This window comes from Rattus norvegicus, chromosome 6, assembly GCF_036323735.1.
Source record: "Rattus norvegicus strain BN/NHsdMcwi chromosome 6, GRCr8, whole genome shotgun sequence".
NCBI lineage: Eukaryota > Metazoa > Chordata > Mammalia > Rodentia > Muridae > Rattus > Rattus norvegicus.
The window spans coordinates 47,273,780-47,297,618 of record NC_086024.1 but is presented as its reverse complement, the minus strand read 5'-3'; the positions used below and the strand labels follow the sequence as shown (position 1 = coordinate 47,297,618).

The 23,839-nt window shown below is 45.4% G+C and overlaps 1 protein-coding gene across 8 annotated transcripts in view; it reads right to left on the bottom strand.

Moving 5' to 3' along the window:
- Mboat2 (membrane bound O-acyltransferase domain containing 2) overlaps nt 1-23,839 on the bottom strand; it is a 126,465-nt gene that overhangs the window by 28,597 nt on the left and 74,029 nt on the right. For 3 of the 8 annotated variants that reach the window (XM_063261893.1, XM_063261894.1, NM_001108016.3), the window contains one exon: nt 9,390-9,485. The exons of 4 other annotated variants lie outside the window; for them this stretch is intronic. In XM_063261893.1, the coding sequence (XP_063117963.1) occupies nt 9,390-9,485 (96 nt within the window). Of the gene's footprint in view, nt 1-8,901; nt 8,974-9,389; nt 9,486-23,839 lie in introns of those variants that run through there. One more of the 8 variants, XM_017594132.3, reaches the window with a different exon arrangement.

Sequence of the window (23,839 nt, the reverse complement as noted above, 5' to 3'; positions counted from 1 at the left end):
GGAACAAGGAAACAGCACCCCTCACAGCGTCGGCTTTCAGTTGGCCATTCGATTTTCTGAAATGTCAATGAAATCAGACATCACACTTGCCAAAAGGCAGAACGTGTGTGCTCTGCATACCAAGACAGCTAGGAATCTCCCATCATCATCCTCAAAAAGGGCCACATGGAATCACACTCATTGGGCAGCCAGAGCCAATTGGTCATGAGAGGTGGAGGCCCAGGCTCCGTCCAGTGAGCTTCCAATACTGATTTTCTGTCTGCCAGGCAGCTGAGAGCGGAGGGGGTGGGGGTTGTCTCCCAGTGTGTGCACCCAGCGGCAAGGATTTGCTTCCACATCTCACTCTGGAGTCAGATTCACAGCTGTGTCCTTGGAGACTCAAGCTCCAAGGGACAAGGTCAGATGAGGGCTGTTTTCCAATTCCCTGTGCTTAAGAGGGAAGGATTTCTCTTGGCTCTCTTAAAAGTCAATTCTTACAGTTACCTAGGAAATCATTGCTCAACTGGCCTAATCCCCCAGGATGCTCTGCACACAGGCCCGTCTGTCATTTCTGCCTTGCAAGACATCTTTATGTCCTTGAGGATTATACAAATGCTCTGCGATTTTCCATCTCCGCTGGGGAAAGATCCATTGTTCTCACCCGGCCTGATTCTCTTCATAATTAATTACAAAAGCCCATTCAGTTCTAAACTCTAAATCCCATGCACATGTAACTAAAACAACCCAATAATTTATATGATACCTACACGGTGACTCACTCAACTGTGGCTGTCATATATAATATGTCCAAGAGATCTATGCTTTGAACGTATGTCCTTAGGGTACCCACTGTGCACCGGCATCCTCCATGGAACTTCTACTCATGAGGTGCAAAGGAGGCCCAACCTCACAGGACCACACCCTGGTCCGGGAGGCTGCACAGTGCTTAGGTGCACAGTCGACTCCTAACAAAGAGGGAGGAAGGTGGGGAGATCCCAGGACCAATTCTGCCCCGCCCCACCCATCTGAGCTTCCCGGAGTCACTCCGCAAAGACAGCGACACTGGTGACCATCGGCCACGTGTTTGTTGCCTTTGGATTTCAGTGGTGGCAACCCAGTGCTGCTGGCTCAACTGCTCCCAGGAGCAGAATAAACATGAGACTACAACAGAAGAAGATGAGATCAGTACTGACTGCAGAGGGCTGTGTTGTGAATGAAGAGAAGAAAGGGTTGCTGGAAATTTCAGAAGGGATGAACGGATCAAAGAGAGTTAAGGAAGCTGGAGAGGAACAGATCGACAAACTCAATACAGAACAGGAGTGCAGCTGGGAGACAGGAGCCTGGGGTAGAGAAGGGAGCCTGGGATAGAGGAGGGGGAGCCTGGACAAAAAACATGTCAAAACCCATACCCTCTTAGGGCAGAGCATGAGTGCAGCTGGGAGACAGGAGCCTGGGGTAGGGAGGAGGAGCCTGGGATAGAGGAGGGGGAGCCTGGACAAAAAACATGTCAAAACCCATACCCTCTTAGGGCAGAGCATGAGTGCAGCTGGGAGACAGGAGCCTGGGGTAGGGAGGAGGAGCCTGGGGTAGGGAGGAGGAGCCTGGGGTAGGGAGGAGGAGCCTGGGGTAGGGAGGAGGAGCCTGGGGTAGGGTTTTTCTACAGAGAAAACATCATTTGGAAACCAACACAGCCCCTCAGAGAGTAGATACAGATACGGAGTTTTCCTCAACAGCACATGTGTAAGTATCAGTTTCAGAGCAGTTAGTAGAATTATGTGGTGCTTTCACTGTACCTTATTGATATAAGGGCACTCCCCGATACCTAATCCCTTCCCCTGTCTAAGAATCTGGCATAGCCTGCCAGGCAGGGCAAAGAAACTCCCATCTATTCTAGAGCAGGCGGGGAAGCAGCCCCAGGACTCCAAAGGAGTGGGGTCAGGGTCTGGATGAGACCTCCTCCATTTTCTATGTGACAACATCGGTGTCTTGGCGAGAGTCAACTGGGAACTGAGGAAAACAGATACCATTACTCTAGTAGATATGTAACTGATGGAACAGCTTCGGTCAACACAAAGACACTCTCTCAACTAAGGAGTCTCTTTAAAGACTTACTTTTATCTTGCATGTACACATGCTTGTCTGCATACATGTATGTGGACCACATGTGCATGCGTGTCTGTAAAGACTAGAAGGGGGTATCATATCCATGGAACTGGTTGTGTGCCACCGTGTGGATGTTAGGAACTGAACCTGGGTCCTCTACAAAGTAGCAACACTCTGAGACTCTAAGATAGCTCTCCATCCCCTGAACTAAATAACTTGATTTTATCCCAAATTCTCACCTGTAGTTGACACTACTAGAGAAAGAAGGTTTAAGATAAATGAACACTTTCAGCACTGTCTCGTTGTCTCTCAGAGATGAATGAACTCCCACGATGCTTGTCTATTAATGCCCCAGTAACTACAAGCACCCACTTGCTACCAGGACATGACCTAGCAACAGAGACAAGCTGCTATGTCCCAACACTCATATCATCTTTATGCAATCGAGTGCCCTTTATCTATAAGACCCGTGGAAACCAAACAAGCCCCACCTGCCCAACACCAACCGCACTGGGGTGTGAGCTCAGTTAGGCCGTAGTCTGAGTCACCCACTGATTTACTTATTCTCTCATTCAGAAAGAGAACAGTTAATTAACATCTACAAAGCACCGAGCTCTGACTTAACCCAAGACACGATGAACAACATGTCCTTGTTGTCACAGAACCACTAGAGAATGACAAACAGGTAGGTCTACAATCTGCAAGTGCTGCACAAGAAAAAGGAGCAGAGAGAGGGACAGGGAGCACAGATGAGAAAGTGACAGCACCCCAAAGCGACATATGAATGAAGACCCAGCTGCACAAAGGCCTGGGGAAAGGGCATTCCAGGAGGAAGGAGGACTAGGTCATAGCCTGAAGAAGGAAGTGTGACTGGCCTTGGAAGAGCAGCAAGGAGGCCTGTGTGAGGAGACCGGGCAGAGCAGAAGGCAGGTTCTCAGGGGGCTGTGCCTTCCACCAAGAGATAAGGGTTGACCTGGGCTTTAGCAGGAACACTCGACTGAGAAGACTGAGCAAAGACTGTAAGGTGCAGAAGTGGGGATAAGGAAGCAGGTGAGGTGGACTGGAGAGGTGACAGGAGAGAGCAGGAGCAGCGCAGGCCGACTGCAGTGAGTCCCAGGTGTGTTCTAAAGCCAGTGGGACCTTGATGACAATTTGGTGTAGTTAAGGCAAAGTTGGCGACCAGATGCTACCAAAGTTTCTGATAAAGCTAAGGGATACCAGAGCAACAGGTGAGAGATCCAAGGTCTACACGGTGTTTTAGGCAAGATGCTGATTAGACAGACAATGAGTTGGGATATGGGGGACAAACCAGCTGGCTATATGGAGCAAAATTCACAAATCGGGCCAGCATCTTGCCTCAGTGTTAAAGGTGTCTGCCACCAAGCCTAACGACCTGAGTTTGGGTCCCAGGTCCCACACAGAGGAGAGAACCGATGCCTGCAATCTGTATTCTTCTAACGTGCATGCACATGTACACACACATGAACATACACACACACAAACACACACACACACTTACTTTGCACACGTGTATATGTATGCATGCACGGTTTTGTTTTCCATGGTTCTTATGATCTTCAGTCAACCACAGTCTGAATACATAAAATGAACAATTCTGGAAATACTCCCATTTTACATTTTATGCTTCTGTGAGTAGCATCTGGTGGATTCCACTCTGTCCCACCATGGTCACAAATCACTATCTCTCCAGCCCACCATGCTGAGTATGCTGTCAGCCATTAGCCCTGTAGAATCCATGTCAGTCATCAGAGTGACTGTCACATTGCCAGAGTGCCTGTGCCTGAGTAGCACTTGACAAGGGCCTTGAAGTGTAAACGTAGTGGCTCAGCTATGCCAAAGGGAAGGGGTTTCGTTCTGTGAAGGTGCAGATTTATTGTGGCTATGCGTGTACAAAGAAACAGTGCAAACAGGATTACTGCTGCCAGTAGTGCATGGCATCCCCTGTGGGTTGAAACACAGCTCCAGTGGATAAAGGGGAGGTATCGCAGCCACCTTAATAAGTGACATTTGAATGAATGTATGAATGACAGAAACTCCAAACAGAGAGCTGAGGGGGAAGGAAGTGCCCCAATTATTTCCGCTGGGGTTTGGACAAGCAGATACTCCAAGTTTGAACAAGGGTGCTTCAAACAGGAGGGTAAAGGAAGGCACAGAAGAAGAATCCAAGGACAGTGGGCTGGATGCCGGCTGCAGCAACCTGGGCAGGGCCCGCAGACATGAGTGACATGAGGAGGTGTTTCTGACATGTTCTACCATACTGCGCCAAGAATCCACTCAAACTCGGGGGTAGAGCTCAGGCAGGGCAAGAGGCAGGCAACAGTCCCCTCAGCTCTAGTCTGTTTACTCCTGTGGTGACATACACTGTATTAGCAGCCAGGATGCTTCCTGTAGTCAATGTAGGTCAAGGGCTGGGAGACACTCCCACAGGAAGAACCGCCAGAGCTCGAAGGTGCAAAGTCTCGGGTGGCTGACTCTTCCATTCACCCTATTTACACACAGCTCCTGGGCACTGAGTGAGGAGGACTACAAAGAAAGGCTAGCGGCCTTCATGACTCATTTCACAAAACACAAAAACATGTCTAATTTTAGACTCTGGACTTCAATAAGGCTTCTCAAGATGGGGAGGCAAAAATGACAACCACACCTGCAGTGTTTAGGCCACGTCTGTCTCTGCCTCTGCTGGAAAGAACTGGCTCCCACAAAAGCCCTACAAAGGCATCACGCATGCCCAGTAGGCCTTAGCCAGGGGACACAGGAGACCAGCTGGCAGCCCAACACCCACTCAGCAGCTGATATTATATGCCTCGCTGTGAGACACAGCCTTTGATTTGAATGGGAAGTATTCTCCCTGCACCCCCTTGCCTGTCTGTTTTGTGGTGGACGCACTGAGCGATGCTTTTAGCAACACGGATCCAATTCCAATGAGAACATGCTTCTTGCCTCCTGCAATTTATGTATTCTCGAGAGGCAAGGGCTTCCTTTCCTCTCCATGTCATGAATGCCCAATACAGTTATGTAAAGAAATAAGCCAGGATGTCCCCACCGAGTTATGATCCCACAACTGCCATTCTGCATATTTCCTTTATTTCCTTATTTGGCATGGAGGGCATGTGACCCAGGTTAGAGGCAACTCACAGCAGCTGCCTCTTATTCTCCCCTGAGGGACCTGAGAAACACTCAGGTCATCAGGCTTGGCAGCAAAGCACCTTCACCTGCCGAGCCATCTCGCCGGCCTTGCCGTTCTGTACTCTTCTCTACTCTCTACCCTGATGTCCTAATCCGTCTTCTTGCTGTTTGCGTAGGGTAATCACTGATCTAGAGCATTTATTTCTTTTGGTTGTGCTTCATTGTGAGTTGGCTTTTAAGGGTCTCACTGTATCCTAGCTGGCCTAGAACTTGCTATGTAGACCATGCTGGCCTCAAACCTATGACCAAATTCCTGCCTCTGTGTCCCAGGTCATTGGGATTATAAACTGGGTCTACACTCGGCTTCTCTAGGCAAATTACTGCATTAAGGCAACAGTTTAACTTGAGAAGAATTACTGGATTTGACTATCTGTGGCAAGCATAGTAAAACATGCCTTTTAGACAAAAAATTAGCGTAGTCAGGAGCCCCACTACCCAAGGCTGTATCAGATAACCAGAACCTGGTGATGTCACTCACTCAAGGTAACAGGACACGGGCCTAGGACCCCATGATGCCGCTGGACAGAATACAAGCAGAGACCAAGAGCAATGCTCCACATACCTGTGGAGATACCACCTTGATCTGCCCTGTGGCTAGAGACTCACCCAGGATCCTGACCCTTAAATCAGAGACTTTGGTTAGACACCGACCTGCAGCTGAGAGGTGCGCAGCCTTGGGGAGACAGGCTTACGACCATATTTAGGAACTCAGAGCATGAACTTCTGTGTGATGGTCCTCAGCACAATAAAATACGACTTTTGTTACCAACTTTTTTGCTTGTGACACTATCTAACTACAGGCAGACTGTTTCTCAAGTTCATATCTCTAAGTAAGATTTTACAGCTGACTTCACGGGCTCAGTCCATTTCTTCTCAGACACGTTCCTGGACATTTCACAGATGCTTTTGAAATAGGTTCTTTTTTTTTTTTTCTATTACATTTTTAAGTTATTTCTGACAGAAAGAAATACTAGTCATTTTCTACTTTTCTTATATCATGTTTCTAAAGCTGAGGTGACACCTCACGACTTCAGTGGCTTTCTAACTTTTCTGCAACTAGAAACTTACAATAGGACATTTTATCATAAGAAATCCTAAACCAAACATTATACAAGGATCAGTACATATGCACACACACACACACACACACACACACACACACACACACACACACACACACTCCCATCCCTCTCTCCCTCCACTCTCCCACATCTTAGTTCTTCCGTGCCTCAAACACATAAAGCTGTCTTGATCAAGAGATTTAGTGAAAACTGAATTCCTCAGCAAGAGCCCAGGCCTCTCCCTTCTTGTGCTTCCTCCAGACATTCACCCTTTGAGGAGCAATGACACTTGTCTCAGTCTACAGGATGGCCCTTCTCTACCCCTTGCTGTCTCCATCTCCTGTCCCTCATCAGGGAGCACTGGCCTACAGGCTATCTTTTCTATGGTGTCCACTTTAAAAAGAACAAGCTCAGAGGAGAAGGGGAGGGCGGAATGGGGGAAAGGATTCTAGGAAGGGGTGACAGGGAAGGGGACAGGGAGCTGGATGTAAGGTGAATAGGGAGACGGACGAATGCATCTCCATGTTTACTGCTAGAAACAAAAACTCTGTGAGAAATCTTGAATTTATGGGGAGGGTGGGAAAGTGTGTACTCCCCTGTCCTTCCCCTGATCTCTTTTTTGAACTGCAGGAGACTAAGCCCCCCGGGCTTTGGTGACCCCACCCTTGGGGTGTTTTACTTCATGGTTGACTTTTGCTGTACCCGGGTACTTATAGTCCTATCATATAATCATTATGTAATACATGCTGACTTTCCCTTTCCTTCTCTTCCCTGGGAAAATAAAGACTTACTGGCACTCCAAAGTAAGTGAGTGAATGAATGAGTGAGTGAATGGATGGATGGATGGATGGATGGATGGATGGATGGATGGATGAGAGTAGCCAGGGAAGCTTGCTTCAGTTAGCTCTGCATAGTTAGATTCTACATCTAATCTCTATTAGTTCACTACTAGCGGCCAAATGCTTCCTCCCAGTGGCTAAAAATGTTTCTCTAAATCGGGATTATTATAAACAGGTAGTCTATCTTTAAATTGCTACACTGCTTTTTTTCTATAAACATTTAAAATTATACTGAAATATTTAGATTATAAATTTCAACAAAATACTGCGGAAGTCACTTCATAAATAACTTTGAACAAAATCATTAAGCTTTTAATATAAACTGTTCTGTAGTTTATGGGCCCATGTAATAGCTTGTGCTAACAGAATATCAACAGACATGCACTTGCGCTCTCTCTCTCTCTCTCTCTCTCTCTCTCTCTCTCTCTCTCTCACACACACACACACACACACACACACACACACACACACACATCTGGCAAGGGGATTCCAGAGACCCTGTGAAGGCAGGTGGCAGAGGGAAAGCGCCTCCTTCCCTGAGAAGCTGTGAGGCTCCCTCCGCAAAGGCCCGTCATGCCGTCATGTGAGAATAAACCTGTGTGTCCATCCACTGTGATGGCAGCTGTCTTGACAACAGCCTGAGTAACTAGCCTAGAAGGGTGTGATGTAAGGGACTAGGATGGAGCAAGGATTTGGAGTAGCAGATGAGGGAGGAAAAAGAGTAACAACTAAGCTCACACGATGGAGCACTGTGGTCCCATAGGTCCGGGTCTCACAGATGTGTAGTACTACTAACCCACAAGGGTCTAGAGGTGTGTTAAAGTACTAGTGTTAAAGAGAGAGAGACTTTGTATGGAGTGACTGTAGAGAGCCCCCGACTGGAGGATCCAGGGCTCTCACTGCGTGACCTCCCCGGAGCTGCAGAACCTGGGTGCAGGGGACCCACAGCTCAGGGTGAACAGGCACTGTCTGGTGTGGTCAGCTTTCTGTGAGAATAGCTTTCTGTGGCTATTCTCAGCATGGATCTGCTTTCTAGGACTCTGATCCTTTCATAGCTGGTTCCCATCCTCACCCCACCATGATGACGACATGTGAGAGGAGCCACTTCCTCCCAGTCACAGTGAACCCTTTCTGTGCCGATTCTTTAGGAACATGTGCTGTTTAGAGATGAGCTGCTGGTCTGGTCTCCGCCCTCTGCGTTCCAGGTAAAGATTCCAACTCACTTCCGCCCAGCTTGCTTCAGCTGGAAGGAGTGCTTCTCTCTCTCTCTCTCTCTCTCTCTCTATATATATATATATGTCATCTGTATGGCTTGGTTTTGCTTCTTATTTTGGGACACAACTTGCTTTCATTCAAACTTATTTTTAAAATCTGTATAATTAAAATCTACCTTACTCTCATAAGGGAGAAAAAGATACTCTGTGCTTTAAAATTCTCTTTTTTTTTACAGGTAAGTTTTTTCTCAAATAATTTGGTCAATTTCTACCCCCAGAAATATTTCTTTCCTAACTTGCTTATCTTCAAATTGGATGTTTTATTCATTGTGATACTGTCCAGATGGCTCCAGACTGGAAAAGGCGAACCCTCTCCTTCAATGGGAAAGCTGTGAGGCATGATGTGAAGTGTGAAGTGTCCCGAAGCCCACTGCCTGGGCCCCACACGCACAGCATGACGTGTATCTTTACAAAGACGGGGGGTGAGGGTGCATTTACCTCCCAGTGCTCCTTCAGCTTCCTTCAGGATAAGGAGACCTGCTCAGTGCCAAGGAGAAAATGCATTCCCCTCTGAAGAAACAAAAGCCAGAAGTGAGCCCCACTACTCCAGGGAGGGAGGGAGGGAGGGAGAGAGGGGGAGTCAGAGAAGGGAGAGAAGTAGAGAAGGGAAGGGAAGCGAGGACTAAATAGAAAGAATGTACCTGGGGAAGGGGGTGGCCTTCAATACTTATACATGCTTGCAAAAATTCCTACTAGATTAAAAACTACTTTCAATACCAGAATGCCATGTTAAGAGTCTAACTGCTCTATATTTAGACTGTTTATATAAGGCAATTTAAAAGCTCAGGTTATCTCTGCGACTTATTCAGTATTACAAATGTTTAACAGCTTTCCACTGGAAGTACTAAATGAAATTATAGTCTGTACTTTTTAACCACTATGTTAGAATAGATAAAAGAGGTCACTGAATCAAGTTTTAATCTTACCCTGAAAAATCAGCAGAATATTGTCCATAATCAAAGATATAGACTCTAGTAATCTGACACACTGAGAGGTATCCCAAAGCAAACACAAAGCAACATCTGCAAAACAAAGATAAGCCGCATTAGTGGGGACGCTCTTCTCAACGTACATCGTCAAGAAATGCACTGCTTCATATGGCTCGACAGTCACAAAGTAAGGCTACCCTACAAATACAGGCTACGAGGGCTCTTCCCTAATACGGGGCAAACGTGGATGAAACTGACCACTGTCGCTCTTCAATCTCATTCTGAAAGACAGACACACATAACAAAATTAGACAAGTGAGAGCCATGGACATAAAAAAATGTGATTACTGCTGACAGCTTTAATTTCTCGGTTCCTGCTTCCACATACATTACACAGTTCTTAGCTGGAGTTCCCCCTCCCTGTCGAACATGTGTGCGTGCTTTTGCACGTGTGCAGACACTAGTGTGTTCTCGGGCTTAGAGACCTCAGGTCCGTGTGGGAATCGTCCTCGCACACCCTCCCTCTTTATTCATCCAGGCCCCGTCCCTCGATCAATCCAGACCTCGCACTGATATGGCTAGTCTTCCGAGCCAGCTAAGTCTGGGATTCCCTGCCACCACCACGCCCACATGGTATTTATGGGTTCTGGGGAATCTGATCTCTGGCCTTACACTTTCTAGCAATTTAGTCTGTTTTTTAAAATGTGCCCTCAGCAGTCTAAAATCATGACCTTTAGAGCGAGTGGATGGGGAGGGAGGAGCGCTCTCACCAACAACCAGCTAGTGACTTTAATAAAGTTAACGGTGCCAAGATAGAATACAACTAAACACAGTATGGAAAATGAGTTTACTCATCAAAGAAAAAAAAACCAACAGCATATATATCCTAGAGGACATAACATCACACAGGACAAAGGCTGCAATGGCAGCTCGGACTCTCAGGAAACACATGTATTATTAACCCAGAAGCAGTGCTGGAGAGAGGAAGCTAGGCCTTCGTCTCATGGGAAAACGACGAGATAGATTAAATAGTCAAATATGAAACCAGAACAAGTGGGAATTGTGACTAAATAAATGGTCAAATGCAGCTCTCGAACTGAGCTCTCAAACTGGAGAGTTTTCTAAACATTCAATATAGAAGCAATCAAAGGGAAAGTTATCTTTTTGGCTAAACTCAGTCTTAAGCTGCTCATGTAGGTGATTCTGGTGGCTTTATAACTTGGTTCTTTAAAGCGATGAGAAAAGAAAAGGGGGTGGGGGAACTGGGTGTAGTGACAAGCCCATTTAACGTCAGCACATGGGCAGAAAGGCAGGTGAGTCTCTGTGAGCTCAAGTTCAGACTGGTCTACCTACCAAGTTCCAGGACAGCCAGGGTTAAAGACTTGAAAGAAAAAGAAAGAAGGGTAGGGGGAGAAAAAAGGAGGAAGAGGAGGAAGAAGAGGAGGAGAAAGAGGAAGGGAGGGAAAGAGGGAGGGAGGGAAGGGAGGAAAAGAAGGAAGAAGTGAGTTGAAAAAAGAAAAAAGAGGAAAAAGTATTGCATGCTAAAGCCAGCATTTATTTGAGATATTTTAAGCAATATTAGTTTATCCTATAAATTCCAGTAGGAGTCTGTATAGGAAGGCTATCAGTGCTAATTAATCATCACAGTGACAAGTCAACAAGATAAATGTGCTTTACTTAAGCCAGGCCTGGTGGTGGCAGTTCTTGGGAGGCTGAGGCCTGATTTCAAGTTTAGAGGCCTACCTATACCACAGAGTAAGCTCAAGGCCAGCCTGGACTATGTGGTAAGACCCGTTTACAAAATAAAGAGTAAAAAGAGTGACAGAGACACAGCTCAGTGGTAGAGCACTTGCTTACTTGCATGCTCAGGATGACTCAGGACAGGAGGAAAAAAAAAACTCAATAAAGCAAAAACTCTCTTAGCACCTGAGAGAGAAAGATAACTTCCTTAACATGAAAAGGTCTAAATGTGGTCCGGGAAGTTTGCTTGCTGGCCTCCAGAACTCACAAGACAAGCCAGGCATGGTGGCACAAGCCTGTAAGCCTGGCCCCAGGGAGACAGAGACAAGAGGACCTTTGGAGCTCAGCGGCCAATCCGGCTAGCTGATTTAGTGACTTCCAGAGTCTATCAGAAACTGCATCACAAAAGGTTAGGCTTAGAAGGTAAACATGGCAGACGTGACAGCCTGAGGGCCATCCCCAGACCCCATAGAAAAGTGTAAGAGAGCCAGCTTCACAACGGTGTCTGATTTCCACACGTGCAACGTGGCACAACTACCCACCACACAGCTCTCACACACACGAACAGCAACAACAATGTGAAAAAAGGATTGACCTCTGGCCTCACATGCATACACGTGTTTCCACATATGTGCATTCAATGCACACACACACACACACACACACACACACACACACACACACACACACACACATCTTCTTGCCCTGAGATGGCAGTGACTAGTACGGGAAGAACAAGTAGGAAGCATGGGGTGGGAAGAAGAGGCAATTACTACAGAAGCACAGCATCAACCTACTCGTAGGCTTGAAGACCCGATAGTAATAAATTCTGCTCTCGTGAAATTCATGCCTTAGTTTGCCATCCCAACCACAACCCTACCAAGGCCTTTGGGGGAGCTAGCCAGCTGATCTTCAGGGGCTTCTGGCCAACTAACGAAACACATGATCCTGAAACCCTGTCCCGTCTAACATGAAAGAATATGCCGTGGGGATTTAGATCGTAGCATTTGTTTCAAAAATAGATCAAAAGATTATCCAAACAAGAGACAGTTGAAAAAGACTCACTGTACAACTGGAATGTCTGTTTATAATAACACTGGCAATATTAAACCAGGGGTGAGAGGAATGGGGTTCATTGAGGTGAGACAATGGTTTGCTTCAGAGACAGTTCCCCAGGGTGCGCTATACACATGAAACACCAACCAGTCAAATATGATCTAAGTGGAAAAAGATCACGGAGAGTCAAACGACAAGCTAAAATAGAACGCCTGGAGCAGGGGCATTCACAGAAGCACAAAACGCACAGAGGCCTCAGAGAGCCTCCTACAGCCACACAGGACAGTTCTGTACAACAGAACGCAAAGTATCGCGTGATAATGTATCAGAAACTACTTAGTACACATACTAGGTTAACGTCCCTAAGAGAGAACTCCCAAGCAGTAAGAAACAGATGAGGAATTCAAGTGGAAAATAGATAAGAATGTCAATGAGCAAATTATATAAGAAAAAATGTAACCACCAGTTTATTTAGAAAAATAAATGAGACTCGGTCGAGCAGTCATCAGAGATAACTTGGAAAGTCACAGCAGGATGGAGACGGTGCATGCTCAACACAGATGGGCTAAGAAGATAACACTCAGGCCAGACAGGGGACTTGGATCTCACACTGTTCTGCACATCTGTTTGTCTATTAGCCAGTCAATGTATTGTCTGTCTGTCTGTCTGTCGGTCATATGGGAGGATCACGAAAACCACTGTGGAAGTCTTGAGATTATAGGATGCACTCACTCCTACTCCCGATTTCTTCCCTGTTGAGGATGCTGCTTGCACATCCTACCGACTGAGCTACACGCCAGCCTGAAGGACAGAATTTTAAAGTCTTTTAAGCAGGTTTTTTTTTTCTTACAGCATACATTAGTAATGTATGCATGTATGTATGTATGTATGGTTGGGGATTTAGCTCAGTGGTAGAGCGCTTGCCTAGCAAGTGCAAGGCCCTGGGTTCGGTCCCCAGCTCCGAAAAAAAAGAAAAAAAATTCATCCAATGTCTGGTTTTGTAAACACATTTTTATTTGGCCACACCCTGCCCATTTGTGTATCACAATGGCTACTCTTGTCTTACAGCACCCACAGAAGCCTAAAATAATTACTACCTCATTTTGTTAGAAAACATTCACTGACCCTAATTTAGGATTAAATTGTGGGTGAAGATAGTCAAGGTGTCAGCCATTGTGAGGAGGGACATCACCACCACTATTTCATTAGCATATACATCAGTCAACGCTCACCTCAGAGTGACATTAGTTCATCAGTAGTGCAGGCAGCAACTTTACCGAACTGGAGAGTAATTACACATCTATCTGTAGTCAGTGCTGTCAAACCACAACTGGCCTGCAATCACAGGTTAGCTATGAAAATTTTGGCACTACTCAATGACAGCATCTCATGGGAACTGTGCACACAAAATTTACAAAATTTGTGCACACAAAATTATTTGTAAATTATGGACTACATATCCACCCCCATCCATACATTTTTAAATACGTACATACAGCACTTTCAGTTTCCAAAAGGAATTGGTTGATTTCAGCTCGCAATCCAGACACCAACATCCACCAGACACCACCAGGTCCCTCACATAAAATGGCACAGTAGCTATACAGAAGCTAACACAAGGGAGACAGTATATAAACAGACTGTGTTTAAGGAATAATTAGTCTGTGTTTGTTTAACACAGACGCCATGTTTTTCTAACATTTTCTGCCCACAGTGCTGAACCCACAGATGTGGAAGCCACAGAGGGAAGGCCAACTGCCTCTTATACGTATACATCTTTCCCAGAAAGCTAGTTAGCTGTGAAACATGGACTAGTACTGACGACTCACATGCCCTTACTCTCGGAAAGTGGCTAATCTCAGCAGAACTTGCTGTAACAACTGAATACAAAGACAATAATTTGTTACCCCTTCTTACTGGTTATACTTTTACATGTTGCCATTGCATATATTAGGGATGATGAAATGTATTCCTAAAGTTGGTTATGGTTTAGTTTTGAAACTACTGGGTAGTTTAGTTACATCCATAGGTTTCTTTATACCACTGAACTGGGTTATGTCTTCCTAGAGAAAAGAGTGGCTGGTGCTGGGCAGGCAGTGTAGCTTTTCTGGAGCACAGAGCAAGAGCCCTCTGCTTTCCCTGGGTGTTGTTATACAGGTTCTGCGTAGCCCTACCTCAAGAAGAAGATCCTAGGCACTAATTTTTTCCCGTTACATGCAACTGATTTAGCTAGTCAAATGCTTGCTGTCGCCTTGCCTTTTGAAATAGACTGTAGGAATTGTGTTGGGGAAAGCCTTTGATTTTAAGTTCACACATCAGCAGAGAAAGCAGACATGTAAGCCAAAATGCACACAATCATATTTTAAATGATCCACTTAAGCACCACTGACTATCTCCAAAGAGCAACAAAGATGCAAATACAATCCAGACTGTGTGATCTCTCAGGCATGGATTCCTCGCTCCAGGCCAGTAGCTGGGGACACTGACCATTCTGACTCCATCTCGAAGGACCTTTTGTCCTCCTATAACTGACCGACTTGTGAGGAGGCATGAAACTCAGACATGTCAACAAAGCATGACAGAGGATTTGGACAGCTTTACCTCATCCCTCAAGTGTGACATCTGCTGCTGGGATATTTCAAAGTGCAGCAGCCAATTCTTGCTTGTAAGAGGGGTCAGCCTAGACAGTTAACATGCTGAGGTAGTAAGGCAGGAGATTAAATAGAACTTAAGGGTCTGATACGCCAAAGACAGCATTGCAGAATTAGCCGATGGAAAAGCCCCCACCTTGTGATTTCTAGCCTCAAGCAATAATACTTTCTCTACTTTTCTGTTCACACCACTGTGCATTGAGTTGAGGTTTCTGTTCTGTGCAGCCAACAGCATCCTGGCTCAGGAATAAGACTACCAAAGTCCAGGGGCTGGTGAGCCGGCTCTGTCAGCACGATGCTTGCAGTGACATGAATAGAATAGGTGTTCAGAACCCAGGTTGAAGTCAAGCATGGTGGTGTGCATCTGTAACTCCAGCACTGGGGTTGGGGGTGAAGACAGGAGGATCCTGTGGTTCACTGGACAGCTGGCCTAGTTCAATTTGCAATCTCCAGGTTTAGTGAGACCAGGCGTCAAAAAGTAAAGATGGAGAGTGATTGAAGAAGGCTCCTGCCCTCAGTGGTTTTCTGTCAACCTGACACAAGCTAGTTATCTGAACAGAGGGAACCTCAACTGAGAAAATGCAACGTAAGAACTGACTTCAGGGCATTTACTTAATTAGTGATTGATGGGGAGGGCCCAGCTCATTGTGGGTGGGGCCATCCCTGGGCTGGTTGTCCTGGGTTCTATAAGAGAGCAGGCTGACTCTCTGGAGAGATGGCTCAGCAGTCAAAAGCACTGACTGCTCTTCCAGAGGTTCAGAGTTCAATTCCCAGCACCCACATGATGGTTCACAATCATCTGTAATGGGATCTGATGCCCTTTTCTGGTGTGTCTGAAGACAGCTACTCATATACATGAAATAAATAAATCTTAAAAAAAAAAAAAAAAGCAGGTTGAGAAAATTCTGAGGAACAAGCCAGCAAGCTGCCCCTCTCTGTGACATCTGCAGCAGCTCCTGCCTCCAGATTCCTGTTTTATTTGAGTTTCCCTCCTGACTTCTTTCAATGATGAATAGTGATATGGAGGTGTGAGCCCATAAGCCCTTTCCTCCCCAACTTGCTTTTTGTTCATGGGGTTTCACTGCAGCAAGAGAAGCCCTAACTAGGACAGTACCCAACACCAAGCTCATAGGCACGTGTCTCCAACACTGACCTCATAAGCACATGCATGTACACCCCCTCCCAACCACGTACACACAGTAGGTCAGTAGATTATGAACTGCGCAAGGACAGAATGCTTTCTTACCATATTTCAGATGTCATTCATTATAAGTAGAGACTGCTGAGGGGGCAACAAGGTACTGAGGAATGATGGGAACTAGGGAGCTGGCAACGATGAAGAGGCTGACATAGGATTCTCAGGTGAGGAAAGCAGGTCACTGTCATCCCAGGGCTAAGAGTCATGAAACTCTCGGAGTGAAAACAGAAACTTGCAACAGCATTTGTATTGCCATGTGAAATCAAACTGGAGGGGCCGCTCACCGAGCTTCTCACACACAGATCTCAGTAGCTGCCCTTTTAGTTTACCTGTGTGGTCCTTACAGTGATGCAACCCCCTTGAGACCCGGTTTTCCGACTTACAGAAGGGAACTGGCTGGGGATTCCACCTGCTCTGACCCCTTCCTGCTACACATATGCAAGGTAAACTTGTGTATCCTAATACTCACTCCCGTCAGTATTTCCTAAAGCTATTTGCTCATGAGCCTTTGCTCCTGCAGCTTGTGTGTCCTCTGACGGAAGAAACAGAGGCCCTTACTGCCTGCTTCCATAACCAAGACCGTGTGGTACCAGTGTAAGAGATCGGAGTACAGAAAAGGAGGCCTAGAAGTGAAGCCATGTATCTGTGATGCTATAGCTTGCACCTTTAGTGTCCTTCACAGGCCCCTGTGTTAGCCGTGGGTCCTGCAGCCTTCATATTGGGAGGAGGTAGAAGCTCTAGGAGGTGGAGCCAGGCAGGAGGTCTTTGAGAGTGTTCCTTGGAGGAGATACAGGACCCTGCAGGGACCCTGGCAATTTCTCCCCCCACCTCCTGCCAGGCAAACAGCTTTTCTATATTATTTCTGTAATTCCTACCATGATGTGTTTGCCACCTTCCACAGGCCCCAAAGCAATGGGGCTAAATGATCATGGCTTAAAACCTCTCGAAATGTGAAATCCATGTTGATTTTTCTCAGGCATTTGTTACAGTAACAAAAAAGCTGATGCACTATCCGGTTAATTGTAAACACTGCCTTTCCCTACTGAAGCATTTAAAGGACACAAAGCAGGTCAGGGCATGAAATTTAAAAACTAAAAAAAACTAAAAAAAAAAAAAAAAAAAAAAGACTTTATCAAAAATTTAAAGTTCTCTCCTATGAGTCATCACTAAGGAACAGTTAGGCAGGGCAGAGACTGTAGGAAAATAGCCACAATGTATCTGGCTGACAAAGAGGACGAACAGTAACAAAAGCAAACAACAGGGGAAAGATTTGAGTGGAATAACCTTCTAAAATTACAGAATTAGACGATTAGCACGAGAAAACGTTGTTGGCACAAGTCCTTATCAGAGAAATCTAAAGCAAAGCTACAGTGAATATCACTCCATAAAAAGAGGGGACATCACCTATTGTTGGGGGCTAGGGTACAGTTCACTGAGGACAACACAGGATTTCCAATGCCGTTGGTTCTATCCCAGCATAAGGAATTAAAGCATAAGAAAGCCTCTTTGGCCTTTATTTTATCAAAGCGGAAAAGGGAATACCTGAGAAGTTTCCACATGAGGGGACAAGGAATGGAGTTGTGCATGCCTATGTGCAACAGAGAACGTATCATCAAAGTAGATCATTGGCATGTATGAAAAGGTCTTAATGCAACTCATTCTGCTGTGGCATTAGTGTACGCTGGTCTTTGCTAGGTCACTACTGCTGTGACGAAACACCATGATCAAGAGCAAGCTGGGGGGCAAGAGCTAGCTGGGGGGCAAGAGCAAGCTGGGGGGCAAGAGCAAGCTGGGGGGCAAGAGCAAGCTGGGGGACAAGAGCAAGCTGGGGGGCAAGAGCTAGCTGGGGGGCAAGGGCCTCATTTGGCTTACACCTCCATATCATATAATCCATCACTGAAGGATGGTGTCCTTGTAAATGTCAGGACAGGAACTCAAACAGCAGGAACCTGGAGGCAGAAGCTGACACAGAGGCGATGGAGGGATGTGGCTTACTGACTTGCTCCTCGGGGCTCACTCAGCCTGCTTTCTTATAGAACCCAGAACCACCAGCCAAGGGACGTCCCCCATCAGTCACTAATTACAGAAATACCCTACAGGCTTGCCTATGACATGATCTTATGGAGGTATGTTCTCAGTTGAGGTTTCCTCCTCTAAGATGACTTAGCCTGTGTCAAGTTGACACAAAACTGTTCAAGGCAATGCTGATGGCATTCAGAAGAAAAAGCCTTAAATAATAATATGTTAATGCATACATAAAGCAAGTTGTTCTTCCAAACTCTGTGATGAAAGTACAAGGCTATTTCTTTCTCTTCCTCCTCTTCTTTTCTAACCTCTGGCATTTTTTTACATGTAGCATTTCTTCTCCTAGATACTTACATAAAAATACAAAAAAAACAAAAACAAAAACAGATCCACAAAAACTTGTGTGGGAATGTTTTACAAGTTCGAATCCTCAAACTCAAACTCAATAGTTCAAAACTTGAACCAGGCTGTAAGTTAAGAAGTGAAATGATGCAGAATTATAGTATGTTCAGGGCACAAACTGCTAGCTAGAACAGAAAGGAATCATCTCTTTTTCCTTAGTTATTAAATTTATGTATGTGTACATGTGTGTGGGCATATAAGTGCAGGTCAGAGGACAATTGTGGGATTAACTCTCTCCTTCAATCATAGATTCTACATGTAGGTGAAACATTTCATTCTGTAGGGAAAGCTCATTAAACTCTGAAAGTAAACAATTCAATAATTTCAGGAAGTCCCTGAAACTGACCGGATTCACTAAATAAGCAATAATAACTGCTGAGAGACACACAGAGAATGCTGGGTGTGTTTGGGTGTTAGAGCTGTCTTTGAGTCACTTCTGCTCCTGTAGTGATGCCTCACTCAAATTCCTTTAAGTTACCTCAATAAAACTCATTGGTTCGACACAATGGACTTGGGCAGATCTATCACTGGCTCCTTATCTGGAACAAATAGACATTTGTTCATGTCTCCCCAGGAATAATGTCACACAGAATATGACACAGTTTATATGACATTCTAGACTAGGCAGAGCTACTCTAAGAGATAGAGAATGGCTTGCTGGTTTCAGGAGTTAGGTGGACTGACTACATGAGGATATAATGGGGCTTCTTTGGCAAAAAGAGAAATGTTCTTCATCTAGTGGTGGGCAGCAGTTAAACAGATCTATATATGTACACCATACTCCTGGAACACATAACTTGTTTTAGGTAAATTATACCTAAATAAAGGAAATTAAAATGACTTGGAAATAAATTCCATTAGGGTCCTCTAGAGCCACCCCCTCACTTTAGGCCCACAGGTCCCATTTGCTTCTTTTCTCTGTGTCCACTTGCTTCCAAGAGGAATTCGATAGTCCCTTAAATGCCTATTCCATTATAACAGTGTCCACTTTCTGCCTCTAGCCTGAACATGTCTCAGGTATCCAAACTCAAGACAACTTCCCAACATCTCATCTAATGAGCACTGCAGGGCAGAAATCCTGAAGTGGTAACTAAGCGTCCTAGCTACGTTTACCTTTTCCAGTAATCCACTCGAAATGAGAGAGAAAGAGGGTGGGGGTATTGAGTTTACGTTTCAGGGCTGGGGTTAAATATCAGGGCTTTGATAGTGCTATGTAAGCACACACTACCACAGCTTTATCTCCGGCCTCAAAAGTCACTAATGCCTAACTACCATTCCAGGCCCTTGCTTAAAGTCTCTGCACCTCACAGCACTGCTGCCTGTATACATCTCTATCTTCAAACTACACCCTGAACTGAGTGCTTTCCCACCTGGCACACGTTCCAGCCACAGCCATCACAGGAACTGCCTAGTCTCTCTTCCTCCATTCTCGCCCCCCTGATTGATTGTCCCACAGCACTGGAGGGTGCTCAGAACTTAATCTAATACTTTTCCCCTGCACTTGAAAGAACATTGATGTTTCTTTCATTATTCCCCAGAAGCTATTTTTTTTAAACTTTTACTATGCTTTTAAAAAATGAATGATAAATACTTACGTGGATTTTCATTTTTTATTCCAACCAAGGAACACAGAATTGGTATTTTTCAGAGTTTCCCTGGGGGGCACACATGGTGAGTGCTCAATTTAAAGGCGTCATGTGCCCACATGCTATTCCAGATGATGTCCCCCATTAGGCTGACATAAGACAGATGCTGACCTGTCTGCCTATGTATTTGTCAAAGCTGAAAAAAAAATCAGTAAACTCAGGGGCTAGAGAAACAAGGGACTTGGTACCTACCCAGGTCAGGTGGCAACAGGTTCCCTCTCTAAAGCTTAGGTGGACTTAGAACTCATTCACTATATAGCCAGGCTGGTCTTCAACTCATGTTGATCCTTCTCCCTGATCCCCAAGTACTGAGTGGGATATGAGGTGTGATCCGACATTCTTGGTAGGAATTGTGAGGTAGATAAAACAGGAAGCTTAGCAGCCTGGCTACCACATATGGCTACATACTCTACCACACATTACCACTCAGGCAGAACCTGAATTGAAGCATCTGAAGACACACTGTCAGGCCAGTCACAATTCCCAGTTGACGTGAATTCTGCATTAATTTGTTCCATTTCACCGTAAAGATAATTGTGGTCTTGTTGAATTGCTTCTTGCTGGTCCATGTTGAATCTTGCCTATCTCCTCTCTCCGTGCTCATGAGAGCTGCCCAGTGGAAACAGTGCAGACAATGGATGCAAATACAGCCTGATCTGCTGGTGGCTGACACAAGCCTTCCAGACAAGGTCACGTTCACTCAGCTTGGCGTCTCTAAAATCTACCCTTCCCCCTCTTGGCACACACTCGAACATTCTAGACAACAGCAATTCTGATGAGACTAAAGAGACACCTCTAAAGTAATGTTTCACACTTGCACCTCGAGTCCAGTCCCTTCTAAATCTATTCTGAAACTTCTATGGGTCGTCATTCATTTCTATTTTTAGGACATAGTAATTCAGAAAAAAAAAAATAAAACTAGAGATCACTCAGCCTAGCAAGCAAGCTCCTCTACTTCAACTTTTTTTTTTTATTCTGAGAACCAGTTCTGCTATGTTGCTCAAATGCTACGTGGACTCAGTGATTCTCCTGCCTCAGCCTCCCAAGCAGCTGGAATTATATACACTACTCTATGCACATGCCACCACCCTGGCCTTGGAACTGCCTACCATTTGAACAGCAGTAAGAATTATCCCCAAGCTACAAATGAACAAAACCGTCATCACTGATGCAGGGGAGTGCTCAGGAGTAATGTGGGGGCGCCCTGGATTTAACCCCAAAGATGGTGAGACAGTTCCTAAAAAAAACCTCAATAATTGACAACATGTTAAGGGCAGGCCTGTGGGCTGGAGATGGCTCCAGGGTTCCCAATACCTACACAGTGGTTCACAAGCAAACGTAACTCCAGTTCCAGGGATCCAATGCCCTTCACAGGTGTCAAGCACGTACGTGGTGCACAGACACACACGCAAGCAAAACATTCACACATAAAATAAATTAATATATCTTAAATAATTGCTAATAAGCAATTAATAGCAATAATTAGGAATAAGCAGCAACTAAACTACTTGCCAAAATACTAAATATGCACTGTGTAAAATGTTTCAATGTAACATATGCTAGAAAAAAGTCAATTAGATGTACCATGTACGTAAGAACAAAAGAAGAGAATAAGAGAGATGCAGGATAGGATCTGAAGTCTAATAAAACCAGAGATCTAGAAAAGATGCTTGCTTTAAAATTACCCATGTTGCTTTCTTAAAGAACGTATTTCTAGTCAAGTTTGTCAGTGTTACTAAATGACCACCGTGTGCAAGGCAAGGGGAAGGAGTCTTTTTCCATAAGATAGCATCTGAGAATGTGGACTCAAGCACATGCTGTGACTCGAAACTCAACACTGCAGAGGGAGCCTGCCTCTTCTTCTGCATTCTTGTCCGTGCTTTTATAAAAGTCATATACGCATGGAGTTTACAAGTGAGAGTTCACACCCTGGCCCACTGTGACAGATGCAGTCTGCTCCTACAGCTGGCTCCACTCCCCGAGCAGGAATTCTGCTCTGCCGGCCAACCGTCCATTTTACCTAGTGTTCGAAACCACATGTATCTGGACAAACTGCCTATCTCCCCGGGAGCACCAGCCTCTCTGGGATGCCACCACCTGCAAGCGGAGTTTCAGCCATCCTGACATCAGCAGGCCTCCCGTGAGTCTACAGCACCCCGATGCTCTTCAACTGGCTTTTAGAATAAAACAGGTATTTGTATTTTACCTTCTAGACTTCAACAGAAATCTGGTCTTTAAACCACGCTCATAGTATCAAACTTCTAAACTCTTTCTGCTAATCTAAGATGCCATTCTAACAACACATTTGCATATCTGATGAAACTGTTAGAAGCGCAAAACTGAATGCTCCTTTATGTTTTATGCACTGTGCAGTGACACTCAAAGATGTGGTGTCTGCACAGGACTCAGTGACTGATCAGACCCTGTTCACAGGTGAATAACTAACCAGGAGTGTGGTCTCTCAGCACCACATCCATGCCTACTTACAAGAATAAATATGACACCCTTATTTGAAGCTTGAATTCCTCCTTTTTTCCCTTAGAGTTCATTTGCTTTGAGTGTCTCTATAACACGCACACTCATCTTTTACAGGGGGATGAGGAAGATACAGAGGAAAGGACACCCTCCCTTTTAATAGCTTGGAACCAAGTTAGACTCCACTGTTGAAGCAGCATAGTGGGCACTGTGGGTCTCTACATCTAAATGTTGCCCCCCACTCCTGGCACCGATATCCACAGTGTGTTCTATCCAAAATGTCCTTATCACATGTTGTGATCTGTGTTCTTGGATGTTCCTCTTGTGTCCATATCCTCTGCTTGGCTGAGCTCTTCCCAGACCTCAGCTGCCTCAGATGTACCAGAGAGCCTGGAATGCAGAAGGTGTTCTGGTACATGCCTGAAGAGACTCGCACAAATGAGACTGAGCGCAGGGCGCAGGGGTCAGCTGGAAGCACAACAGATAGTCCGAGAAGCTTCTGGGATCTGAGAAGCAGATAAAGGCTCCTTCCACGATGGCAACAGAGGCAGCTCCCACAGTGTAGGAGACAGAACAGGGGTGGCCCAGGGGAGCTAGGGGCTTTAAGCGAAGAGTCAGAGAATCACGCGCTCACGATGACATTTACCTCATGAAAACTGGGACCGACCCGGGAAATAGGCTTAGTTGGCACAATGGTGCTCAGGGTTCCTTAACAAGTGTTTGCAGGTGAGCGCTTACAAGGATCATCATGGAAGAAGTGTTATAGGAAAGATTTAGGAGAACAATAAGCATGTGTCGTGCACATGCTGTACAGTGAGAGAGGCACTCAAGGCCGAATAGCTCTGTAAGCAGAAGACCAAAGACACCAAGGATGAACTTAAAAAAAAAATCTTCAAACTGCAACCAGCGCAAGGTTTAAACCCTAGCGTCTCAAGCTAATGTCGGAGACTAATGACTCACTGAGGACAGAGCCTTCCCTCATAGCCAGCATCTTGTAAAGACCAGGAACTGGACCTTTTAGCTCTGGTCAAAGGAGTGACTATTATGCAAGCTCTTGCCCCAGTGGAGATGTGACATTGCCCAAAGGCAGTAAGATGGCTATCTAGCTGATGCTTCCTGGAAAAGAACAAAAATACACTATCGTCCCTTCACTTAAGAGCTACTCCAAATGGCTTATCAAGCAGCCCTCATAAAGCTTACTTAAAATGTGGGTTGGCCCAATGGTCCCTCTAGCCTTTGTCCACTGTTTGAGCG